Source organism: Myxocyprinus asiaticus, chromosome 30, assembly GCF_019703515.2.
Source record: "Myxocyprinus asiaticus isolate MX2 ecotype Aquarium Trade chromosome 30, UBuf_Myxa_2, whole genome shotgun sequence".
Lineage (NCBI taxonomy): Eukaryota > Metazoa > Chordata > Actinopteri > Cypriniformes > Catostomidae > Myxocyprinus > Myxocyprinus asiaticus.
The window spans coordinates 28305521-28327615 of record NC_059373.1 but is presented as its reverse complement, the minus strand read 5'-3'; the positions used below and the strand labels follow the sequence as shown (position 1 = coordinate 28327615).

General features: G+C 35.1%; 3 protein-coding genes across 5 annotated transcripts in view; 2 read left to right on the top strand and 1 right to left on the bottom strand.

Annotated features, from left to right (window-relative positions):
- Positions 1–4926, bottom strand: part of LOC127421132 (phosphoprotein associated with glycosphingolipid-enriched microdomains 1-like) — a 98844-nt gene extending 93918 nt beyond the window's left edge. For 2 of the 3 annotated variants that reach the window (XM_051663926.1, XM_051663923.1), the window contains exon 1: positions 1680–1922. The gene's annotated coding sequence lies outside the window, so the exon portion shown is untranslated. Of the gene's footprint in view, positions 1–1679; positions 1923–4777 lie in introns of those variants that run through there. The other variant, XM_051663925.1, reaches the window with a different exon arrangement.
- A 3174-nt stretch (positions 4927–8100) lies between these two features.
- On the top strand, positions 8101–11629 carry mrpl53 (mitochondrial ribosomal protein L53). The gene is made up of 3 exons (XM_051663967.1): positions 8101–8208; positions 9739–9851; positions 9938–11629. Exons 1-3 carry the CDS (start codon positions 8117–8119, stop codon positions 10054–10056), a joined length of 324 nt encoding a protein of 107 aa, XP_051519927.1. The 5' UTR covers positions 8101–8116; the 3' UTR covers positions 10057–11629.
- Positions 11630–12101: 472 nt separating this feature from the next.
- Positions 12102–13803, top strand: LOC127421155 (myelin P2 protein-like). Its single transcript, XM_051663966.1, has 4 exons — positions 12102–12267; positions 12742–12917; positions 13026–13127; positions 13562–13803. The coding sequence occupies exons 1-4, from the start codon at positions 12195–12197 to the stop codon at positions 13613–13615; spliced, it is 405 nt and encodes a 134-aa protein (XP_051519926.1). The 5' UTR covers positions 12102–12194; the 3' UTR covers positions 13616–13803.
- Positions 13804–22095: the final 8292 nt, after the last annotated feature.

Below are 22095 nucleotides of genomic sequence, written 5' to 3'. Positions count from 1 at the left end.
GCACTTCTAGCACAAATCAAAGGTCTTCATTTACCTTTTGATTCTTTTCAGTCCTGTAATAATCCTTGTGTTACAAATCAGGTATGTTACACTTTGTAAGCCAGTTATGAAAGTCACCATCATACAACAATAAAAGATGACGAGTATGCTAATATATATAGTTTTTTATATTTCAATATTTTTTGTTTTATAATACATTTTTTAATATTAATAATATTTTGTTAATATTTTTTATTTTAATATATTATTTTATGAATCAGATGTAAAAAAAAAAAACAAAAGTTAAGGTTACAACTACACATTTTCACTTGTTATGTTTATATATTACTCATCTAGGCCTACACATATACAATATCTCTCTATGCAGAATACTGTATATATATATTAGAATACTAATATATAAGTCAGCTCCATAGATTTCTGTCCATAGTATTTATACAGTTTATATACAGTATATACAGTGTATATATACCGCTAATTTTCCTTAAGTTGAGCCTTTAGCCCCATGGGGGTTAATTATATATTGGAAAATTAGTTTTTTTCTGTTAACAAAGTGCCTCAAGATTTAAGAAATACATTTATTTTTATTGAATACTGATGGAGCAACATATTTGAGTGAAATATTTTTTTAAAAAAGGTGGCGAGAGGGGGGCTTTTACCCCACACCTGGGCATAATTATAGGGCACAATCTGTCAACTTTTGCAAATACTTTTGAGACAAGATGCTTTTTAAGATTAACAAATTAATATAATGCTTATTTAAAATAACCATTTAGGGTGCATAATTTCTTGTTAATTTCAAACACATTTGACATTTTATTTCAACTCAAGTTCTATAAAAAAAAGTAATCTCCATTTTGACTGAATCAGTCAATGTGAGCCCACTTTGAACAGTGTTCATAAATCTATTCACCCCACTTAAGAAAAACAATGTGTTTAACAGGGGCCTTTAGACCCTGAAACGGGGGGGGGGGCTTTTTTACCCTAAATACTATCTTTTCAATTATTGGAGAGTTATTGAATTTATTTTTTTATAATCACATTGAACAAAATTGAAAATAACAAACACGTATATTATCTCAAAATAAACGTGATAATTTCCAAGATATTCAATAGCTACATAAATTTACATGTAAAATAAATATTAAATATTAGAACAAATTGCCTCAAATTCAACCTTTAGACATTACACGCAAAGATCTCATGGAAGAGGGAAAATTTGCAATTCATAGTGACAAACAGGTTTTTAAGAAAGTCCTGTGGTAGAAAATAAAGCCAAAGGAGCCTTTAGCCCCCTTTTACTCTCTCTCTCTCTCTCTCTCTATATATATATTAATACAGGTGCAGAATTAGGAAGTCAACAGTTGATCAGCAACTCTTCGTCATAATTAGTGATAAGACCCTGTTTATATTTAATACTTCCTCATAACATCACGCATCATTCCGTTATAGGCTACTTTCCCTTCAATCGCTATGCAGGTAATTTGAAGGTAAAAATGAACAAGCACTGCGATTTGTTCTTCTCTCACGTGCTGCGGCACATACAAGATTTGACAGAAGTTCTGTGTATATAGTAATTACAATCTTAATGTATAAATTATTATCACATAGATGACATTCTATGCGCAACTTTTACAGTCATGTAGTGTTCGAGTGTGCTATGTTATCGGAGCACTTACCCGAGACGAGCATCCGTAGATCAGCTGTTTCTCTTATTGCGAGTTTATATGAGGAGCTCAGGTTCCGCGAGCACAAAACAGCACTCAATCAAATGACCAGCGCAACATGCCTTATTTCAAATATGATAAAGGAGACTGTGAATGTGAGGCTTGAGAGCTGCAGTGCGCACAGTGTTATGTGCCAGACACTACATACCGGTCCGGTGCTGCTGTGACTCCCTCCAGCACCCTGTCTGTCCTCCGCTACACTTTAAACATGAGGAGGGGTGGAGTGACAGAGAGCAACTGCACCGCAGTGTGTCACGGGATGTGTAGTTTTGCTTTGGCTATGTCATTATGCCTCTGCAACAAAGCATTGGACCAAGGATCCTGACGAAATAAATCCCGCTCAGACACACAAACTTTGATGTTTATTATATATTTTCTTTAGTACTGTAAAAAAAAAAAAAAAAAAAAAAAAAAAAATATATATATATATATATATATATATATATATATATATATATATATATATATATATAGTAATAATAATAAAAATTATATTTTTTTTTTTGGGGGGGGGGTTTGTATGTATGTATGTATGGCCGAGTGCTGTAGGTAATCACAGCAGTGCTGATTTACGATTGCGAGTGTGATATTGCTTATATACAACAGTTCAATGAACACGCATTTGAGTACGGTCATAAAAACGTATTTGTGCATGGAACTACTTTCTTACGCGATGGATCAGAATCTGCCATTGCTGGTTCAAACCAAATGATGCGTCCAAGCCTTCGTTAGTAATTCAAAAATGTCACTTCAGAAATAGTATCACAGCTTGTGCTGTTTCTAACAAGTTATTGGATAAACAACGATGGATGTGTGTGTGTGTGTGTGTGAGAGAGAGAGAGAGAGAGAGAGAGAGATGGAGCCTGTGCCATCACCTGTTGCCACTCCCAAGCAGTGATGCTCTCAGCTTTCTGATCAGTGGAAAAAAATCCATCCAAGCGGGGGTATCTCTCTCTATTTCGCGGTGCGCAAGAGTCATTCACTATAGAAACTGCAATCTCCTCCGCCAATTTGTCGTCTCCAATATGGAAATCCGGTAAGAGGTAAGCGCCTTGAGCTTGTGTAATTAATCAGTCTGTTGTGTCTCTCAGCTGTGATGAGCCATAATGCTGAAGTTGTTAGTTTAAAGCTATTTCCTAGCTTTAGTAGTGTAGTAGTAATACAAGCGATCATATAGTGCTGCTGTATGTAAACACTGACTGATGCTGACTTCACTTCATCAACTGGCTCATATTACACACAAAAATTATCTTTTGCCGCCACCTGCTGGCTAACATATGTAATGTCAAAAAATTACATGGTAAGAGACATATATACAGTAGCTCTTAACACATCTGCACTGCTCTTACACTTTAGTTTAGAACGGCACGAACACAAGCGGAGTGATACACACAGTGAAGCATCCGAGTGATGTTGGTGTGAGACCATCAGTACTCATGGAACGTCTCTCGTCCAATCAGACTGGAACTAACTGTTGTGTATATATTTATTTATATATACTGTATATAGGGGAAGTAAACAATGAACTTTTTTAGTTTTTAAGTTGATGTTAAATCAAACTAGGATTCATGGCAGTGCTTATTTCATGACCCCCGGTGGGAAAAGCAATGGTAATGAAGAAATGCGAGATACATTTTGTTATGACTTTAAAAAAGTAAATGTGGAGTTACTGTTTGTAAATGTTACATATTCATGATTTGAAAGTGTAGAAAGTAACTGCGAATCAGTTTACCTTTGTCCCATTTTACCACAGGAATATTGGCAAAGTGGGACAGCATTTCAAATAATTTAAAGAGGAATTATGAGAGTTTTATTATTATTATTATTATTCATTTACATAGCAATAATAATGATTAAATAGCAGAGTAGTGCAGTTCAGTGCATAATGTAGTGTGTATCAAATGTGTCGTGCATTTATATGCAATTGCAATGAAAGGAAAATGTATTATTTCAATTTCTTCTCTTGATCATACTGTAAGCATTATGTACCATAAATATATCAAGTGTTGCCTATTTTTCTCTTCTTTGATGATTTGTTTCAGTTGATCTTCACCTTTGTGTTCTGAATGCGCACACTTTCTGATGTTTTCTATTAATCTTTGAACCTATACACTGCTGCAAGCACTGATGCAAAATTATACTATATTAAAATACTTAACCATTTATCTTCTTTACATTTTATCTTTTTCCTGTGTTTACAAAATGTTTTGCGCTAATATATAAAAACATTTGACAAATGGTCATTATACAAATGGTCAAAATTTTAAGGAGAATTAACAACTTGAATTTGCTTAAGTTGATTTAACAAGTGGATATTTCAAAAATGTATGTCAGCATGTTGCAAAGAAATAAAATATTTACAATAAACTATATTACTGAGTACAGGCCCCTGTCTAGCTTGTTTAAGAGGGGACAAAATGTAAGTGTCCCACTTTAGAACTGCCTGAAAAGAGGGCCTTCAAAGGTTCTTCTGCCCAGTATTTAGTATTGCTGTCATTATCTCTTCATTGCTGTCATTATTTTTGCTTTTGACTAAGGCAGGAGACTATGTGTAGAAGCAGGAAATGTTTGTCTTTTATTTAGTATTTTGGTTGTTCACCTTCTGGAAGTTGGCTTGTCACATGGGTATAGGTGGGTATTTACCTGGCTGTATTTCCTGTTTGTAGCATGGTAGATAGGGGGTGAGTAACTGGGAGTGCTCACTTTATATTAAGACATACAGTTGTAAATATACTAAACTGATAAAGATAAGCAGAAGCGTATCAAACGTAACCTTCATGGGCCCACTTGCCCGCCAAAACTTAGAACAGCAAGCGCCTTAACACCAAAGTGCAATTAAACAACCCTTTCGTTTCAGCGTCTCTCTTATTTGACGAATAAAGTCATTTTATTTGAGACAGAAACTGCCAGAACTTTTTTTTTTTTTGGCCTTAGTTATAAGTTCAAGGTTATGTGCCGTTATCTATTTGGTGGAGTTTAATAGCAAGCTTAAATAGTGGTTAACACTTTAATTGTCCAAGGACGTTTCAGCGTGTAACGTTTATACTCACCTTCAAATTTCTTCCTCTCCTCTTCCGTGACTTCTATACCGAACCGAATTAGCTCCTTTATTAAGTGAGCTGTAAACATCTTCCCCAACTCCATTCTAGAGAGATAAAGAGAGCCGGTGTTGTCGGGACTCGGCTGAGGGAACTGCAAACTGCGAATCTCTCCCACTGATTGCCTGAACGGACAGGCGCGAGCCAGCGACATTTTCTTAAAGAGACCACAACCATATTAATATTACGAGTACATGTTCAATATAAATGCATAGATTTGTTATTTTAGTCCTTTTTATATTCATACTGTTGGCTATTTATGTACTTTGTTTCATTCAGTTTTTTTTTTTTTTTTTTTTTTTTTTGTTTTGTTTTTGTAAAGGGTATATAAATAAAATATACTTTGTTATGACATATTCTAGATAGACCTATAGACTTTTTTTTGTTACAAAGGTACAAATATGGACCTTTAACATTGAACACTGAAAAAAGTGTACCTTTCAACCTCGTCTCGTCTGTGCAGTACCTTTTTTTCTGACAGTGTATATATATAATCAAATTATGCAATTACTAGCACTTTAAGATTGTTTCTTTTCTTTTCTAACTGGAATTCTGACTTATAATAAGCTATAATTTGGAATTCAGTTGAAACCATACAATTTATGGTCAGATACATTCAAAAATAGCTTCAGCATAGCAGAAACTTAAAAGTGGCCCCATGATTTAACTGCCCATTTACTTCTTATTCACTATATACAATGGTAAACACTAAAAACTCAGGAATACAGTGTAAATGTACACAAATCTAAAATTTGCAAGTCTATAATTTGCAATGCAAGACCCAGCAAACTTTGTGATATTATTCGTTAGAAGTAATAATTTTTTTTACACAGTAATAACATTATTTTTTTCAACCACAAAGAAAGACGTTAGTACAGTGAGAATTTCAGTAGCACTTTTTAAATTGAGCACCCAAGGTCTATTACTTCCTGGGGAACATCCAAAATTATACCTAGCACAAGAGATAATGACAGTAATTCTGAAATATAACTTTGAACCCATATTCTAAAAGACTGACCTCCTCCCTTGAGGGTTTCACCTCATTGTTTTGATGCTCACAACATTTTGGATTAAATGAAGTAATTCCCTGTAGCATTTACTGGCATCGTTTCAGTAAGGGAAAGAGAAACTTGTTTTTAGCAGGGGCTTGATTGGAAGTCCGCTCTTCAAGCTAGCTGTCTAAATATAGTTCTAATGTGTGACCACAACAGTGCTTTTAGTTGTTCAGACCTATTTAGTCATCTGAACCATGACAACTGTGAGTTGTTGGAACACCAATGCATGTGTAAGTGACAAGATGCTTTTAACACTATCAGAAACAGTGCACTTGTTAGTTCCTCAAACCAGAAACATTATGATTTGTTATGTGAGAAAATGCTCTTAGCACACTGGTAACATTGGTTTCAGTTAGCACGTTCCTCTTAAGGTGCTGACTCGTGTTTGCATTTATTTAGCAAAAGATGTGCAACACAATGTTATAATGTTATGATGTTTTCAAGATAATGTTAATTTATGCCCAATACTATGACTTGTTGCGATCTACTCTAGAAACATAGTTCAGTTCAAGAGGTGTGCTTCGGCATGGCAGAACATTTTTAATGAGCTAAACTGCACATTTACTTTATTCAACACTGGCACTGATAATAATGACTTGTGACCGGTCTCAGTACACTCTCTATTCTAAACATGTTTTTCCTCATGTCCCGTCTTGACAATGCGACTCCCTCATCTGTCTGTGTAAGAAACAACTACACAAATTTTGTTGTGCTTGTTTGAGTATTCAGACTGCCTGTACGAATGCCAATTTTAAAGGACAGGATAATTAAGTTCCTAACATTACAAATAACATTTATCTGTAAGAGATAGTAATAATTGTATGTTATTATCATCATACAAGAACAAACAAATAAAACTAATCTCAGAAGTTCATACGGACCTTATCTGTATGTAGGGGAAAGTAAAAAAGTACAAGATGGACAGGGTTGTGGAGTAACGAAATACAAGTAATGGGAATATGCATTTAAAATACAAATATAAGTAACTGTATTCCACTACAGTTACAATTTAAATCATTGGTAATTAGAATACAGTTACATTCAAAAAGTATTTTGATTACTGAAGAGATTACTTTGCATTTTATTGTCATTTGTTTCCTTTTATATTTAGTCCTTTCAGATGGAAAACATTTATACATATAAATGATGTGATCCAAAGTGCATCTGAACAGCGGTGAAACACTTTCTTATGATGTGTTACATTCAGACGAGTAGACAGAGAAGTAAGTTTGAAGTAAGTCTGGAGCAGAAGAAATAGAAATACATTTTGTGTAAATTGTCAGCTTTACGCTAAGCTAAAATGCTATTTCTAGCCATTTTACATGCTGTTACCAGGCACGATTATATTTTTTTATTAAGTAAATTCACATTGGATCATAATTTCTTTTGTCTAGTAAGACCTTTGATAGTAGGACAAAAATCGTATTCTTAATAATAATTTTTGTGTTGTTTTCCTGTAAAAATATCTAAAAATCTTAAAACAAGATCAATTTGATTGATCTTGTTTTAGAAACAACACTGCATAAGATATTTAGGTTTTTCAGAGAATGTATTTTTAACGTGTATTTTGTCTTACTGTACTGGCAGATTTTTTATAGTCAAAACAAGTGAAAAAATCTACCAGTGCTGAAGAAGTAATCCAAAGTATTTAGAATACGTTACTGACCTTGATTAATCTAAAGGAATACGTTACAAATGACATTTTACAGGATGTATTCTGTAATCTTTAGTGGAATACATTTCAAAAGTAACCCTCCCAACCCTGTGGATGGATATATGGAGCTCTATTTGGTATAAAACAGAGAATGGCCATAATATGGATGAAAAAGTCAGCCTCAAAACGTTGGGTATCTAATTACACACTATCAACTCGCGACATCTACTGGATGTCTTGCTTGTTTCGACAATACAGCGTTTAGGGGAAATATTCTGATCGTAATGTCAAACGTATACACGTTTTGACAGGACTGTGGGAAAATTGTCATTTTACATTGTATATTTTTAGCAATTAGTCCTACAAACGATGCAGTGTCCACTCACAAATACTCAGTCAGGGCAGTCATAACTGACTGTACTTCCATCTAATTTAATTAAGCACATTTTACGCATTTGATAAAGCAGACAGCCGATTTGAAACAGATTAGCGCACATAAATGGATCTTTTTGTCCAAATATTCCCTCAAAAGAATCTACCGATGAATACGTCATCAGCAGGTCAAGGGTCATTTAGAGCAAGATGGCCGCGTCCAAGGGAGCAGTAGTGTTAAAGACGGTTAAGAAAATTGCTGTACAGTTTTGCCCCTTTGAATCTAATGTCCGTTCAACAAGGTAAGAACACTATACATACCTCCATTCACTTTAAATGATAGTCGTGGTTAATGGTGAGCGGGTCTGTAAGGTAACGTAAACGATGTTAAAAGCGCGTCGTGTTCAGGAGCTCTGCAGCCCTTTGTCATCCTATAATACATTACTCCGTGTATGGCCAGATTTATTATTTATTTAGATAACACTGTGCGTTTCACTGTTCTAAAGGACGTTTGACCGTCCTGGACACTTATCTAGATTTGACATGTAACTTCATACTTTAACTATTGTGGGCTGGCCATTGTCATTAATTGCGATAATAAGCAAATTCACTTGTTAAATTAACCCTGCCTTGGATATTGCTAGAATGTATTTCATTGCTTTAGCTATTTTATAACAATTCACTGCTGTGAATCCTCTGGCGCCCCTCTCTGTTGAAATACAGTAATGGCAGCTGGCGGTCACATTCATGTCTTCTGTAGAGTCCTCTTACCTAGTCTGCATCTGAATGATGTGCAATAATGTCTGTGATATTATCTGACTTGAAATGATTCCTGAAGGTTAGCGGAAAAGTATTCAAATTAATCTTCACTCGTTCGTTGGATGACAGAGTGCCCGCTCCTCATACATGATGCATTTATTATGACAAGGGTTACTGTCTTATATTCCTCAGGTGTTTCTTTTTAATGTGTTGAAAATCAGATGAGATTTAAATGAAAACTTCATCAATCAAAGTCAGCCACACTGCATAACTGTCAAGTCCATATTAAAGGGATAGTTCACCCAAAAAAGAAAATTATTTCATCATTTACTTATCCTCATGCCATCCCAGATGTGTGTGACTTTCTTTCTTTTGCAGAACACAAATGAAGATTTTTAGAAAATATCTCAGCTATTCAGGTCTATTCAATGCAAGTGAATGGTGGCCAGAACTTTGAAACTCCAAAAAGCACATAAAGACACTAAGGAAGCATAAAAGTAATCTATAATAGTCCAATGGTTATATCCATATCTTCAGAAGTTATATGATAGGTGTGGGTGAGAAACAGATCAATATTATTATTATCTATATATATATAATACAATATAATTTTTATATAACTATAAATCTCCACTTTCACTTGCACTCTCCTTTTATTTTTTTACTGATTCACATTCTTTATACATATCACCACCTACTGGTCGGAGCTGGTCAAAGGTGTACATTTATAGTAAAAAGGAATTAAATACTGATCTTTTTCTCACCTACACTTATATTGCTTCAGAAGACATGGATTTAACCACTGGAGTCCTATTATGCTGCCTTTATGGTTTTTGGAGCTAGAAAGATCTGATCACCACTCACTTGCATTGTATGGGCCTACAGAGCTGAAATATTCTTCTTAAAATCTTCATTTGTGTTCTGCAGAAGAAAGTCGTACACATCTGGGATGGCATGAGGGGGAGTAAATGATGAGAGAATTTTTATTTTTGGGTGAACTTTTCCTTTAACAAGCACTGCAGTCCTTTATGTTCTCACACATTTTATATCTTATGTCTACTCCTGTCCCACAGAGATTTTCTCGTCATGGTCGGGTCTGAAAAGGCCAGATCCACAAATTTAAACTGTGAAGTTATAACAGAAGTAAAGCATGACCGGTCAGAGCCTATGATTGACATCACATTCAGTGAGTAACCTCAAGTTCAAACCTGTGAAAATTAATAAGGCATAGTGTCATTTGTGATGTATAATACATCTTGTGGTCTTTTGCAGTGGATGGAGAGAGGCTGGTGATGAAAGGATCCAAACTAACCACTCAAGAAATGCTCTCAGCACTACAGACCCGTTGCATTGCTAAAGATCCTCAGGCTAAAGCAGCGGACAAGAAATAGCCTATTCTTAGTGTGTTTCTTTTGTGTATTTATGGATGTAAACAATACAATTTGTATATCATGTCTTTATGATTTTCAGTCACTTTTGTCCTTTAGTTTTTGTGGGACTCCTAAAGAATAAACTAACTAGGCCTCAATGTTATCACAAGGAGAACAGGTGCTGGATAGACCCTACTTATGCACTGTCCCTGCTCCTTTTAAGTGAAAAATGCTTATATGAACATGTGAATCTGATTAGACCGAACAAAACCTAAAACATGTGAAAGGGTCATTCTTGCATCACATCCAGGTAAATCATAACATTTGATGCTGAAATATTTAGTGGAGGTTGCTAAGGCAAGCATTTCTATATTAATTCTTAGAGTTAGGGTTTTTAAAAAAATCTAGAGAGCAGAATATATATCAGGCTCTTTTGACTTGGGCCAGTAAGTAATCACTTAGCAACCACTTAGAAGACCTTAGAAATACCCTAACCAACCGAACGTTGTGGCGGCAAGTTTTGCACAGACGAGCAGAACACATGTTCCTATAACAATTAAGAAATATAAATATAGTTGTGCATTATTATTATTATTATTATTATGGTTCCTGTAGCTCAACTGGTAGAGCATGGCACTAGCAACACCAAGGTCATGGGTTTGATTTCCTGGCAACGCCAATGCGATAAAAAAATAAATGTCTACCTTGAATGCACTGTAAGTCATTTGGATAAAAGCAACTGCCAAATGCATAAATGTAATTTGTTATTATGATTATTATTTTCATTATCACACATTTATTAACTAATTTTATTGTATAGACCATTTCAAGGACTATTCGCCGGTTTAAGGAAGTGACAACTTTGTCCCTTGAACATTTCCCACTAGATGACAATTTCAGACAAATTTACAGTGTGAGGCACATCATTCATAGTGATTTTAACACAATTGTAATAAAATACCATTAAAATGTAGACCATGTTGTTCAGTGGCTGGATGCCTCGAACTAATGGAAATTTAAGTGTATAGATCTCTGTAAAAGCAACTGCAAATGGACGCATGAACCGCTGCAGTGAAGCAAGACAGCTGTATACGTGTAGTACTAACACCTGAAAAAGTCACTTCAGGTTCACGTTTGATGCTCTTTGAGAAAATATGTTAACTCGGAGCCTTATTTAAAGGATCCAGTAATGATACCGGAAATGCTCCCAGGCCAGTAGTGTTGTAATTCCTATGTTATGGTTTACATCCTTGAAATGTTCTATATGTGCTGATATGAGAATTGTTATGTTCATGTTCATGGCTAAAAGTACGTTATTACTCATTTACTAACTCATTTTATTGTATATGAACTAAGATGAGTTATTTCACGGCTAAAAGTTTGTAAGTGCATCTCTGGAACCTGCTTTTTTTTTTAAAAGACAAGAAGGGGCAAGTCCAAATACATTTGAGTGGTAATCAATATTATGCCACAAATGCTGTTGTTTGACCTTAACTTGTATTTAACCTGGAATATTCCTTTAAGCTGGATTCCCCGAGAGTTCATATGAGAGTTGTATTGTTAATATTCATGACTAAAAGTACGTCATAACACATTTACTAGCTCATTTTATTGTATATGCACTAAATGAGTTATTTCACAGCTAAAAGTGTGTTTTTACACATTAACTTATTTTTATTGTATATGCGCTAATATTAGCGTTATTGTTTGTATGTTCATTGCTAAAAGTGCGTTATTACACATTTATTAACCTATTTTTATTATGTATGTGCTAGTATGAGGCAAAGCAGACAGTGAGGGCAGTTATTTGCCTTCTGGAAAAGTTTTGTTAAAAGTCCTATAGATTTCACGTCATTTTAAAAAGATCCAGTCTATCCACATGATCTGTGTGATTGTTATCCTCTGACCCACTAAATGTTATTTGACCGCATATATAGTTTTTGTGGTCCAAAACACTGTGAACTTTTCCCCGTTTGAGAGTGGGAGGTTGAGGATGAGGAGGACCTCTACGGAGTGACGTTTCATGGTTTGATTGGCTTGTGTGATCACGCACGTGGTGGAGAATGTGTTGAAAACTCCTGTAGTAATTCAGCGAAAAATCAGATCAAACTTGCGCTGTGAACTCAGTCAAGTGAAACGGGCCATCATCATTCGGAAAAATGGTTGATAAATTCGTGGGAACATGGAAGATGACAACCAGCGAAAACTTTGACGAGTACATGAAGGCGTTAGGTATGAGTCTTACTATTAAATAAGAATTGTAATTATTTAACAATGTATTAAGAATGAAAATCCATATTTAATAAGATCTAATAATGCACTGCATATCTGTTTAGGGATATATAAGAATGCAAATCCATATTTGCGTACCAGCTTACAATTTTTAGTTCCTGTAACGTTCTGGGAACGTTATTTTATGGTTATAATATATAAAACGAAAGAACGTTCTTAGAACGTTAGGAATTGGTTCTAAAAACCTATTTCATGTAAAATAATAATAATGCTCATGTTAAAACTTTGTCAGATTTTATATATATATATATATATATATATATATATATATATATATATATATATATATATATATAATCTGACAAAGTTTTAACATGTGCATTATTATTATTATTATTATTATTATTATTATTTTACACAAAATAGGTTATAAAGTTCCCCTTGATTGAACTTGATTCATTTGTCACTTTTCAGGTGTGGGTTTCGCGACTCGTCAGGTGGGAAACAGGACCAAACCGAATCTGATCGTGTGTGTGGATGATCAAGGGCTCATATGCATGAAATCACAGAGCACCTTCAAAACTACTGAGATCAAATTCAAACTGAACGAGGCATTCGAGGAGACCACTGCTGATGATAGAAAGACTACGGTTTGTAATGACATTAGTGGAATATTCTCAGCTGTATTGAAGCTGTTTATCATATAAAGTTAACGGATTCCTCTCTTATTTTTTAATTGTTTTATTTTTTATCTCTAGACCGTTGTGACCTTTGAGAACGGCAAACTTGTGCAAAAACAGACCTGGGATGGCAAAGAGTCCACGATAGAGAGGGAGGTGACAGACGGAAAATTAATAGCTGTAAGGATGCTATTGCATTTTAAATAAGATATTACTTGATTATAATTTAAATAACATTTAAACAATTTAAAAACCTTAACATTTAAATATTATGTTATAGTTAGGACTGTCATGAATCTTTGGTTCTTTATTTACATATAAATATTTGAATGAATATGAATGTGTAAAGCATTATAAAGTGTTTAAGACTTATCAGTGAAAGTTGCCACATTATCTGCTTTGCAGTTCAGTCAAACACAATTTTAAAGCTGATCATTTTGTGCAATATAAATAAATATAGTCTTTAGAATAATGCCAACTGTGTCAACAAACATCATGCTTTAAGTCTTTAAGTGCATACTAGTATATTTTATAATGATTTGTAATCAGTTTGTTGTTGTTGTTGTTGTTGCTGTTGCTGTTGTTGTTTATTTTTTCAATCATCTTTTTGGCAGAAATGCAGGATGGGCGATGTTGTGGCTGAAAGGACATATGTGAAAGAGGCATGAGGTTATCCGTTCTGGATTTGAAGATGCCAGGCTCAGTTTAATGAGCAAAAAGCCAAAGTGACACATTGCATTTACTGAAAATCTCATTTTAGTTTTGACACCAAAGCAAATGCATGCTGACCATTTTAAAATGCATTTATTATCAGTCTTTATGGTGCTTTGAATAAAGTTGTTTTTATTTGCTTTCAGCTGAGTTGTGGTTTGTTAATCCCTGTTGTTTTAACATTGGCTTAGTCAAAATCCATGTGTCAACTTTTATTTGAAAAAATCTAGGCCAGAGGCTTGTAGCTTTCAATCACAGTAAGATAAAAAAACAACTTCCTATTCCTACATGAGTACACGATGAAAGATATCACATAAGAGGAGGTCAGAGATGTTTCTAACCAGGATTAAACCATGCCTCTTCATGAATAAAATGGCACGGTACTCAGACACTACTATAGAGCTGTAATATTTTACACATCTGCGTCACATCCAGTGACTCACCCACTGGTTTCAAATCTGGAAAAAGAAAATAGTCTAAAAAATGTATCACTTTCCTATTATAAATGTAAAATAATGTGTGCTATCATTGTCCTCCACCTTGTGCAACATTTATGTATCAGTTAACATCTCAAAAAGTGTGTTTAAAGTATTTTATGACTGTTTAATGAGCCACATTTATAGAAAAAAAAAGAACAAAAGTTCTTGGAAATGCTAACTCAAAGTGTCAACCTTCCTCCTGCGACCCTATGTCCTCAAATGAGGACATTGGATTTTGAATTCCCTGTACCCTATACTTAATTTGATGGGAGGAGACCAAAGAAAAGTGATGTTGAAATCTCTAGGAAATTGCTTCGTTTGCATGGTTATCGGTTGCTAGTTACAAATCAAGAAGGGAAGTGGAAAATGCAAAGATCAATCTCGTCTGGGTGTCAGGAGATTAGGGAGCAAGAATCAATGCATTTTCTCAATGCATTTAAAATTAGATTGAGTATTGTCAGAGTCAGAGTATGACAGAGTCATTCCTTTGACCTACTCAAAGAGCATATAATGTTCCACATTGGCTACTTTCCCAGGACAGGAAAGTGTAGAGATCCACTGATTGTAATTGACTGCAAAAACAGCTGAAACTGGTGGGTAATGGGCCAGCTTTCTCTGCACACCCTATTCAATAAAAACAATGCATTTCCCTATGACCTTTTCCTTTACAAAGTTTACAAGGTGGAAGGTGGTAGGCCTATTGGAAATGTTGTTTTGAAAGTATGAAATTTAAATCTAATTCTATTATGTCAAATTTTGCAAACATTTTCCAATCACATACTATCAGGCTTCAAATCGAAACTTAGACTTTTCCTCCCCCATTGACTGATGCACCTCTTATGACCATGCTGAGATCAGAAGTGCAGAACATATGGAATGATTTACCTAATAAAAAGATGTTTATTATCAGAACAAAGGAGCTGAAGCTCAGAACAGTTAGATTACAAGCAACATGTATGCTTGTTATTACAGAATTAAGGACAAGTGCCTTTGGCCTAGATGCATAGGAAAGTTATTAGACTAACATGAACAATTTAGTGTAGAGTTTTTATCTATTCAAATTATCCATCTGCTATATTCCCACAAAATATCACTTTTAGGAAATGCCCTAAACCTCTGGAACCTCTGCCTTTGAAAAAAAAAAAAAAACACATGGTACCTCTGGGTGACTTTCATACTCTTGAAAGGTTATTAAGGATTTATTTGGTCAAAACTGATTTTAAAATTATTCAATACAACTTAAGTCTGATTTACGTTTTCATGTTTATTATACACAGTAGCAATAGATTCCAGCATCTGAGAATTGCACTAGTGGAGCATTGCAGTCTGAACAGATATAAACTCTGTGTATTGCATCATGGGTGTGCACAACTTGCGGGATGTCTCAGTATTGTGTGTCAGGCGGATTCACAGGGGTCCTGTATTAGTATGTTGACCTGGGGACTGTTTTGCTTGCCCAGATAACACTACAGGAATGAAATCATATCCTTTGAGTAACATCTGGAAAGCTGCACTGCAGGACAGCGAAAGCACTCTTCCGCTCACTTTCCTTACACTGGAACAGACAGTACTGTTCAAGGGCGTAGATTTGGCTTGAACATTGGGGGCAGGGGTTGCAGGGTGAAGCATTTATATGTTTCCATTGATCATGGTATAAATATTGTGTGTGTGTATGTGTGTGTGTGTGTGTGTGTGTGTGGGGGGGGGGGGGGGGGTTGGCATCGGCCAGTGTCTGAGATCAGGGCCAAGGTTGCAGTCTCTCACACTGCAATAAAGCAGCTTCCACTGTTATTCAAATATCAACAGTAATTCTTTTACACATCATGACGGTTAATCTGCAGAGTTTTCAGATCATAACATTGTATGTGAGCAGAGTCCAAAATGTACTTTTTGAAGCCTTCCAGTGGCGAGTGAATTGAAAAAATTTGAAGGCTATGTAAATATTTCTTGCTGTATTTTGATTTACTTATTTTACAAAAGTATATTTTTGTTTTTCCTTGCATATTTGTAACAAAGTGAACAATGTGTCAGTCACAGCTTCATATACGAGATCGAGCTCCATCTCTCAGTAAAACTCCACTTGCCACAGAAACATACAGACATATCTTAATTTTATTCCTACTATTTGTTCTGGTGATTTACTGCGATGAATATTACACATATGTGTTGCCACATGGAGTACTGGAGAAAAAAGGCATTCTAGGTACTGTAGTAAAAGCTGATGGATGTTTTATTTGTAGATGGTTTTTAGTTTTTTTTTTTTATATAAATTGCTTGCATTGCTAACATCAGCAAGGGACAGATAATTATTAATACCATGTTTATATCGAAGTTCCTTTTAAAGTTACCAGCCTGGTGAGTATATCCTTTTATTTACAAACCAAAGCTCATTTTTACTTGGATTTAATGGTGAATGTTAATTTCAGAGCTTGGTTATGAGCCACTAACAAAATATGTGATTGTGGCGACATTTTTCCAAAATGATATTACATGGTTCATTACACGTATTACAGCAGTTATGAGGTGAAATACTGCATGACACTAAAACCTAATCGATAGTGTCATAAAAGGCAAATGTGACATTAAAAGCACAATTGCTGAAGCAGTCACATCATTTTGTGGCACTTTCATCTCATGTGTTGATTTGCATACTCTTCAGGACTCATATCCTGATCTTTTGCATCGCAAGTGCAACGCTCTATCAGTTGAGGTACAGTGCAATTTGATCATGCTTAAACAAGCTTATGAATTCAGTTGGTTATGTAATGCAAATATTAAAATATATCGCCTTGCAAGTCATGTGCTATAGTAAAAGTGTTTTGATGTCATAAGATAACATTGTGTGAGGAACAGGTTTAAAGTAAGTGTTTATGAATTGATAATCTGCTGATTTACTCATGATTTTTGTGAAGGGGAATAAAAGTCATTGTTGCAGCATCTCATGTGTTTATTTCACCAGGAAACTGTCAAGATGCGTACAATGAGCCATGTACGAATAGTTTTGCAAAAATGTTGTTAGAGTAACATGATTCTATCTATGACACCAGGTTGGTAAATTAGCATGTTTTCATATAAACTTAAGTAAAGGTACAGGATAGCCTCTGTTCATCATAGTTTCGGCCTTACCAAGGCCTACCAATAACATATGTGTTTTAATTTGTCAAATAATTTCTTCATAACAGTAGTCAAATGTTGTTGCACTATGCTTTGATTTACAAATCAATCTTTGGACATAGCCAGTGAAGGAGTTTTGAGTTCACATTCCCTCAGATGCCTGGTGGGAATCAGGGTTGCTCTGTTTTGGATATCAGCAGGGGCTTCTAGGAGGCTTGTTGCTATGCAACTAGCCTTAAGGACTTTAAATCCAGCCTGGAACATAAAGAGCTGAAATGTTAATTGAAGGACATTCATGGCCAAATAATCCATTATCATAGTATATTCTTGCATGAAAATGCAAAGGGCTGGAAAGGGTGTTTTTGACACAGCTGAAACTGAACTTATGTTCATCAGTCTTGGGAAATGGCCTCAAATGCAAGAAATCTTTCCCTTTTAGTCCAAAAATTAATTAATGATGTTAAGGAGACATAGTGTGTGGCAAGCAAGACATATCATTGAAATGATTCAAGTTTGGTGAAAAAAGTTTAATTCAATTAATAATTTAATTTGTTTGTTTTTTTAAATAATTAAAAAAGAATGGTCCACTTGAAAATGAAAATTCTGTGATTATTTACTCATCCTGTCATTATAAACCTTTATGATTTTCATTCTTCTGTGGAACTCAAAAGGAGAATATCCAAGCTGTGCTTTTCCAATGAAACAGATAGTGATTTACACAGTGAAACTCCATAAAAGTTGTCCATATAATTAATAGCCCATTCTGTTTAAGTCTTTGAAGCCATACAATAGTGACAGCATTGTATGAGGAACAGGCTGCCATTTATGTTTTTATTTGCTGAAAATTTGGTTCTTAAATCTCCTTTGCACGTGTACACATTTAGAATTGTCTTAAGGCACACCACAGGAGATTGGATGTCAATGACGATGACGATGTTCAATAATGTTGATGGAACATTCCTATGAAGTTATTAGAAGGCTATTCATTTAAGATTCTCACAATGTTAAAGGGACAGTTCACCTAAAAAAGAAAATTATCTCATCATGTACTCATCCTCATGCCATCCCAGATGTGTATGACTTTTGTTCTTTTGCAGAACACAAATGAAGATTTTTTTTTTGAAGAATGTCTCAGCTCTGTAGGTCCACACAATGCAAGTGAATGGGTACCAAAGTTATGAAGCACCAAAAATCGCATAAAGGAAGTATAAAAGTAACCCATAAGACTCCAGTGGTTTAATCCATGTCTTCAGAAGCAATATGATAGGTGTGGGTGAGAATCAGATCAATATTTAAGTCCTTTTTTACTATAAATGTCCACTTTCACTTCCACATTCTTCTTCTTTTGTTTTTTGGCAGTTAACATTCTTCATGCATATCACCACCTACTGGCTGGGCTGCTCAAAGGTGGAGATTTATAGTAAAAAAAATTTTTTTTTTAAAAAAGGACTTAAATATTGATCTGTTTCTCACCCACATCATATCACTTCTGAATCATGGATTTACCCACTTGAGTCTTATGGATTACTTTTATGCTGTATTTATGTCCTTTTTGGGCCTTCTGAGTTCTGGTCACCATTCACTTACATTGTATGGACCTACAGAGCTGAGATTGTCTTCTAAATATCTTCATTTGTGTTCAGCTGTTGAAAGAAAGTCATACACATCTGGGTTGGCATGAGGGTAAGTAAATGATGAGAGAATTCTAATTTTTGGATGAACTATCCTTTTAAGAGAAAATGCTCTAAGTGCAAAATTGTTTGTATGTTTCAACAGCTTAAACAACGTTGTACGTTTTATCTTATTGTGAGAACCTTAAATTTTGTTCTGTGAGTGAAATCTAAATTGATAGATCAAGACAATGGTAAATTAAGTTTTCAGGAAGTTTTCACATTGTCAGGAATATTATGCTAACTATAAAAAACGCTCTGCTCACGTTAAGAAAACATGACATTTTCATGTTCTCACAACCACAGTGTAATGTTTCGAAAATGTTTTAGGAAAATAAATTTGTTAGTTGTTTAGGTACCAAGTTTGTACTGTATGTGCGCATTCATGAATGAGATATGAGAAGTAGACTTTCAACGAAAACAACATAAATGTCGGTTTGTTCCTCACACAATGCTATTGAATGGTCTCAGGAGACTTGGAGTTTAGCACAGTTCTTAGTTTATACAAGCTACCCATTTCGTTTTACGGAAAGATCATTGAAAAAGCTAATTTTGTGTTCCATGGGAGAAAGGAAGCAATATAGTTTTGCAATAAAAGAGAATGACAGAAGTTTCAGTTTGGATGAACTGTTCCTTTAACTTCAAGAAAGGTGGTTGTGTCATGAAATTGTTTCCTTGAATTTTTGAATGTAGAGTGTCTTCAACTGATTTCCCTCGTTCCCCCCGAATTCACTGAGGACATCTATAATCCCAGACAGAACACTGCTCAGTGTGGAGCCTCTGTTGTACAACATCAAAAAAGGGCTGGTCAAAACAGCCACAGATGTTCAACCTACATAACTAATAGATGAGGTTTCTGAAAGGCACAATGGTAACATATCAAGATTGTGATTTTAAACTTTTCGCAGTCACCCCTTAATGAGAGCCGTTAGACTTCCACTGTCCCATTTTCTGGCCGATCTCATAGAAAATTCAATGACAGGAGGTGGTAAGTTCTGCTGCTGTTTAACCAACCAGTGGCCAAAGCTGGAATTGTTGTTGACCAGTTCCAAGTGAAATGTCCACAGGGAGGCGCTGAAATTGAGTTGCATTTTTAGTAAATGATGTAAATATAGTCAATAGGAAAGCATATTTTATTAACTCAACCCCCTAACCCAAACTCCAACCCTAAACCTAAGCATCTGTGAAGGAAAAATGTAATTTTAGACTGAAAATTCAACCTCAGAATCACATTCACCATTGTTTACATGGACATGATTGTCTCCTGGATTTCATAGGACCAGAACGCATGTCTCAGAGTGAACACGATTACTTCTTGGTTTTCATTGGAACAAGACCCATATCTCAAACAGTGCTTGCACATCATGTAATTTAAAATGCCACAGGGAAAGGTGAACACAATGAATTGATGCAAAAATCTCTTATGTGGGATGGCGCATGTCAGTAATTTGGTCAATTTCAGGGTACATGAACATTCAGAAGCAGCATGTTGATTTCCGGCATGATCATGTGTCCTAATTTCTATAGAGTACACAAAAATGTCTATAGTAAAACATGGAAACTTTAGAATCCTTTTTTTTCTTTTAGGCTTTGGTTCAGGATCTGTGGAACACTGTGTTAATTCTTCCCATTTGGGAGCAGATAAGGCACAAAAGTGGGATCTTTGGAATTCTGTTTAGAATTCCTGTTAGATATAGTTTGAGGAACATAGTGCTACAGCTCAGATAAGAAGATGTGCATGTAGGAGTTAAACATAACTCCCTTAACCCATCCTGCCTTTGGAATGGAATATAAATCTACTTAGGTCTCTACAGCACAGAGATTTCTGGCAGTCCTCTTAACCTATGACATTATAAGCCTGTCAGTAAAATGCCTTTTATGTCTCGAATGAGCAAAGTTCTCCAAACCCTTTCTGTCAGTGTCTTTGTTTTCAACTGATCCATTTCAGTTCATGTCAAGCAATGAAAGTACTATTTCCTGTTGAAGAGGAGGGAGTTTTGACATGTGCATTGTACAAGTGAGCATAATAGGTAATATGTTTCTTGTTTTTAATATGAAAACACATATGTCTATGTGTTTTTTTTTTTTTTTTAGAGTATGCATTTTAAGAACAATAGTTCTGTGAACCCCCTTTAATTACTTTCAAACACGTACTTCCACACGCTGTAGGGGGAGATAACACGGGGTTGTGATAGCCTTAGAGGAAAAAGGAAGCAATAAGTCATTTACTGACCTTTCTTTTTGATGCTTGCAAACAAAGCACTTAAGATCGTACTTGAATTTAACCCCTGCAATTACAGCGATTGCTATTTATATGCAATAGCCAAATGGATTTGGGGTTCATTTGTTTGGAGTTCACCAAGATTTCAGAAATGAGCAAAAGAGACACACGTCAGGTCAATGTTATTTCAAGAATGACAAACTTAACCCATTAGTATGATTGTTGCTCAGCTCAAAACATAGTCTAAATCTGGAATACAAAGCAACTTTGAAGTGAAGGCTGCTTGTCTTCAGATTTGTCTGCACACAGCTGCAAGTATAGCAAATATACAATTTAAATGGGTCAGATGTTCTGGAATACTTTGTGTCTTTTCCCACAGCTAACTTTTGATCTGGAAAAGCCGAGAGGGAAGTGGCTCATGTGATTAGACAGACAGGACCACATATAGGGCTGAGAGGTGTGCTGACAGAGTCGCAAAAAGGGAGGTGGTGGGAGGTAAATGAGCTGTGACTGCATGACGCCAAGCCCTTCACATTAGTAGTCACCTCTGAAACGGTGGAAAGCAGACATAATTAACTTAATGGGTTCTCTGTGTCAAATACAAATGACTACAAATCCTAAAGAAAAAGGGATTTAGTTTTCCTCTTTTCAGGCAATCAGCCAATGTTTGGAAGCAGCTATTTTGGATGCGTTTTTTTATTACTGTATCAACTGAGAGATTACATGGAATATTTGTACTTTTAAAAATTCATTTGTCACACCACAGGACCATTTATAACTCAAAATGGCAAAAAGCTGACCAGTCTTTACGCCTAAGATATATACCTTCCCTAATGCATTCTTTATAATTCCTTCTTAACCTAAAATTGTGCTGTTGATTCAAAAATATTCATGGACGTCAATGACAATATAGGTTATATCAAGAACATATATTTACATGTAATAAGTTACAT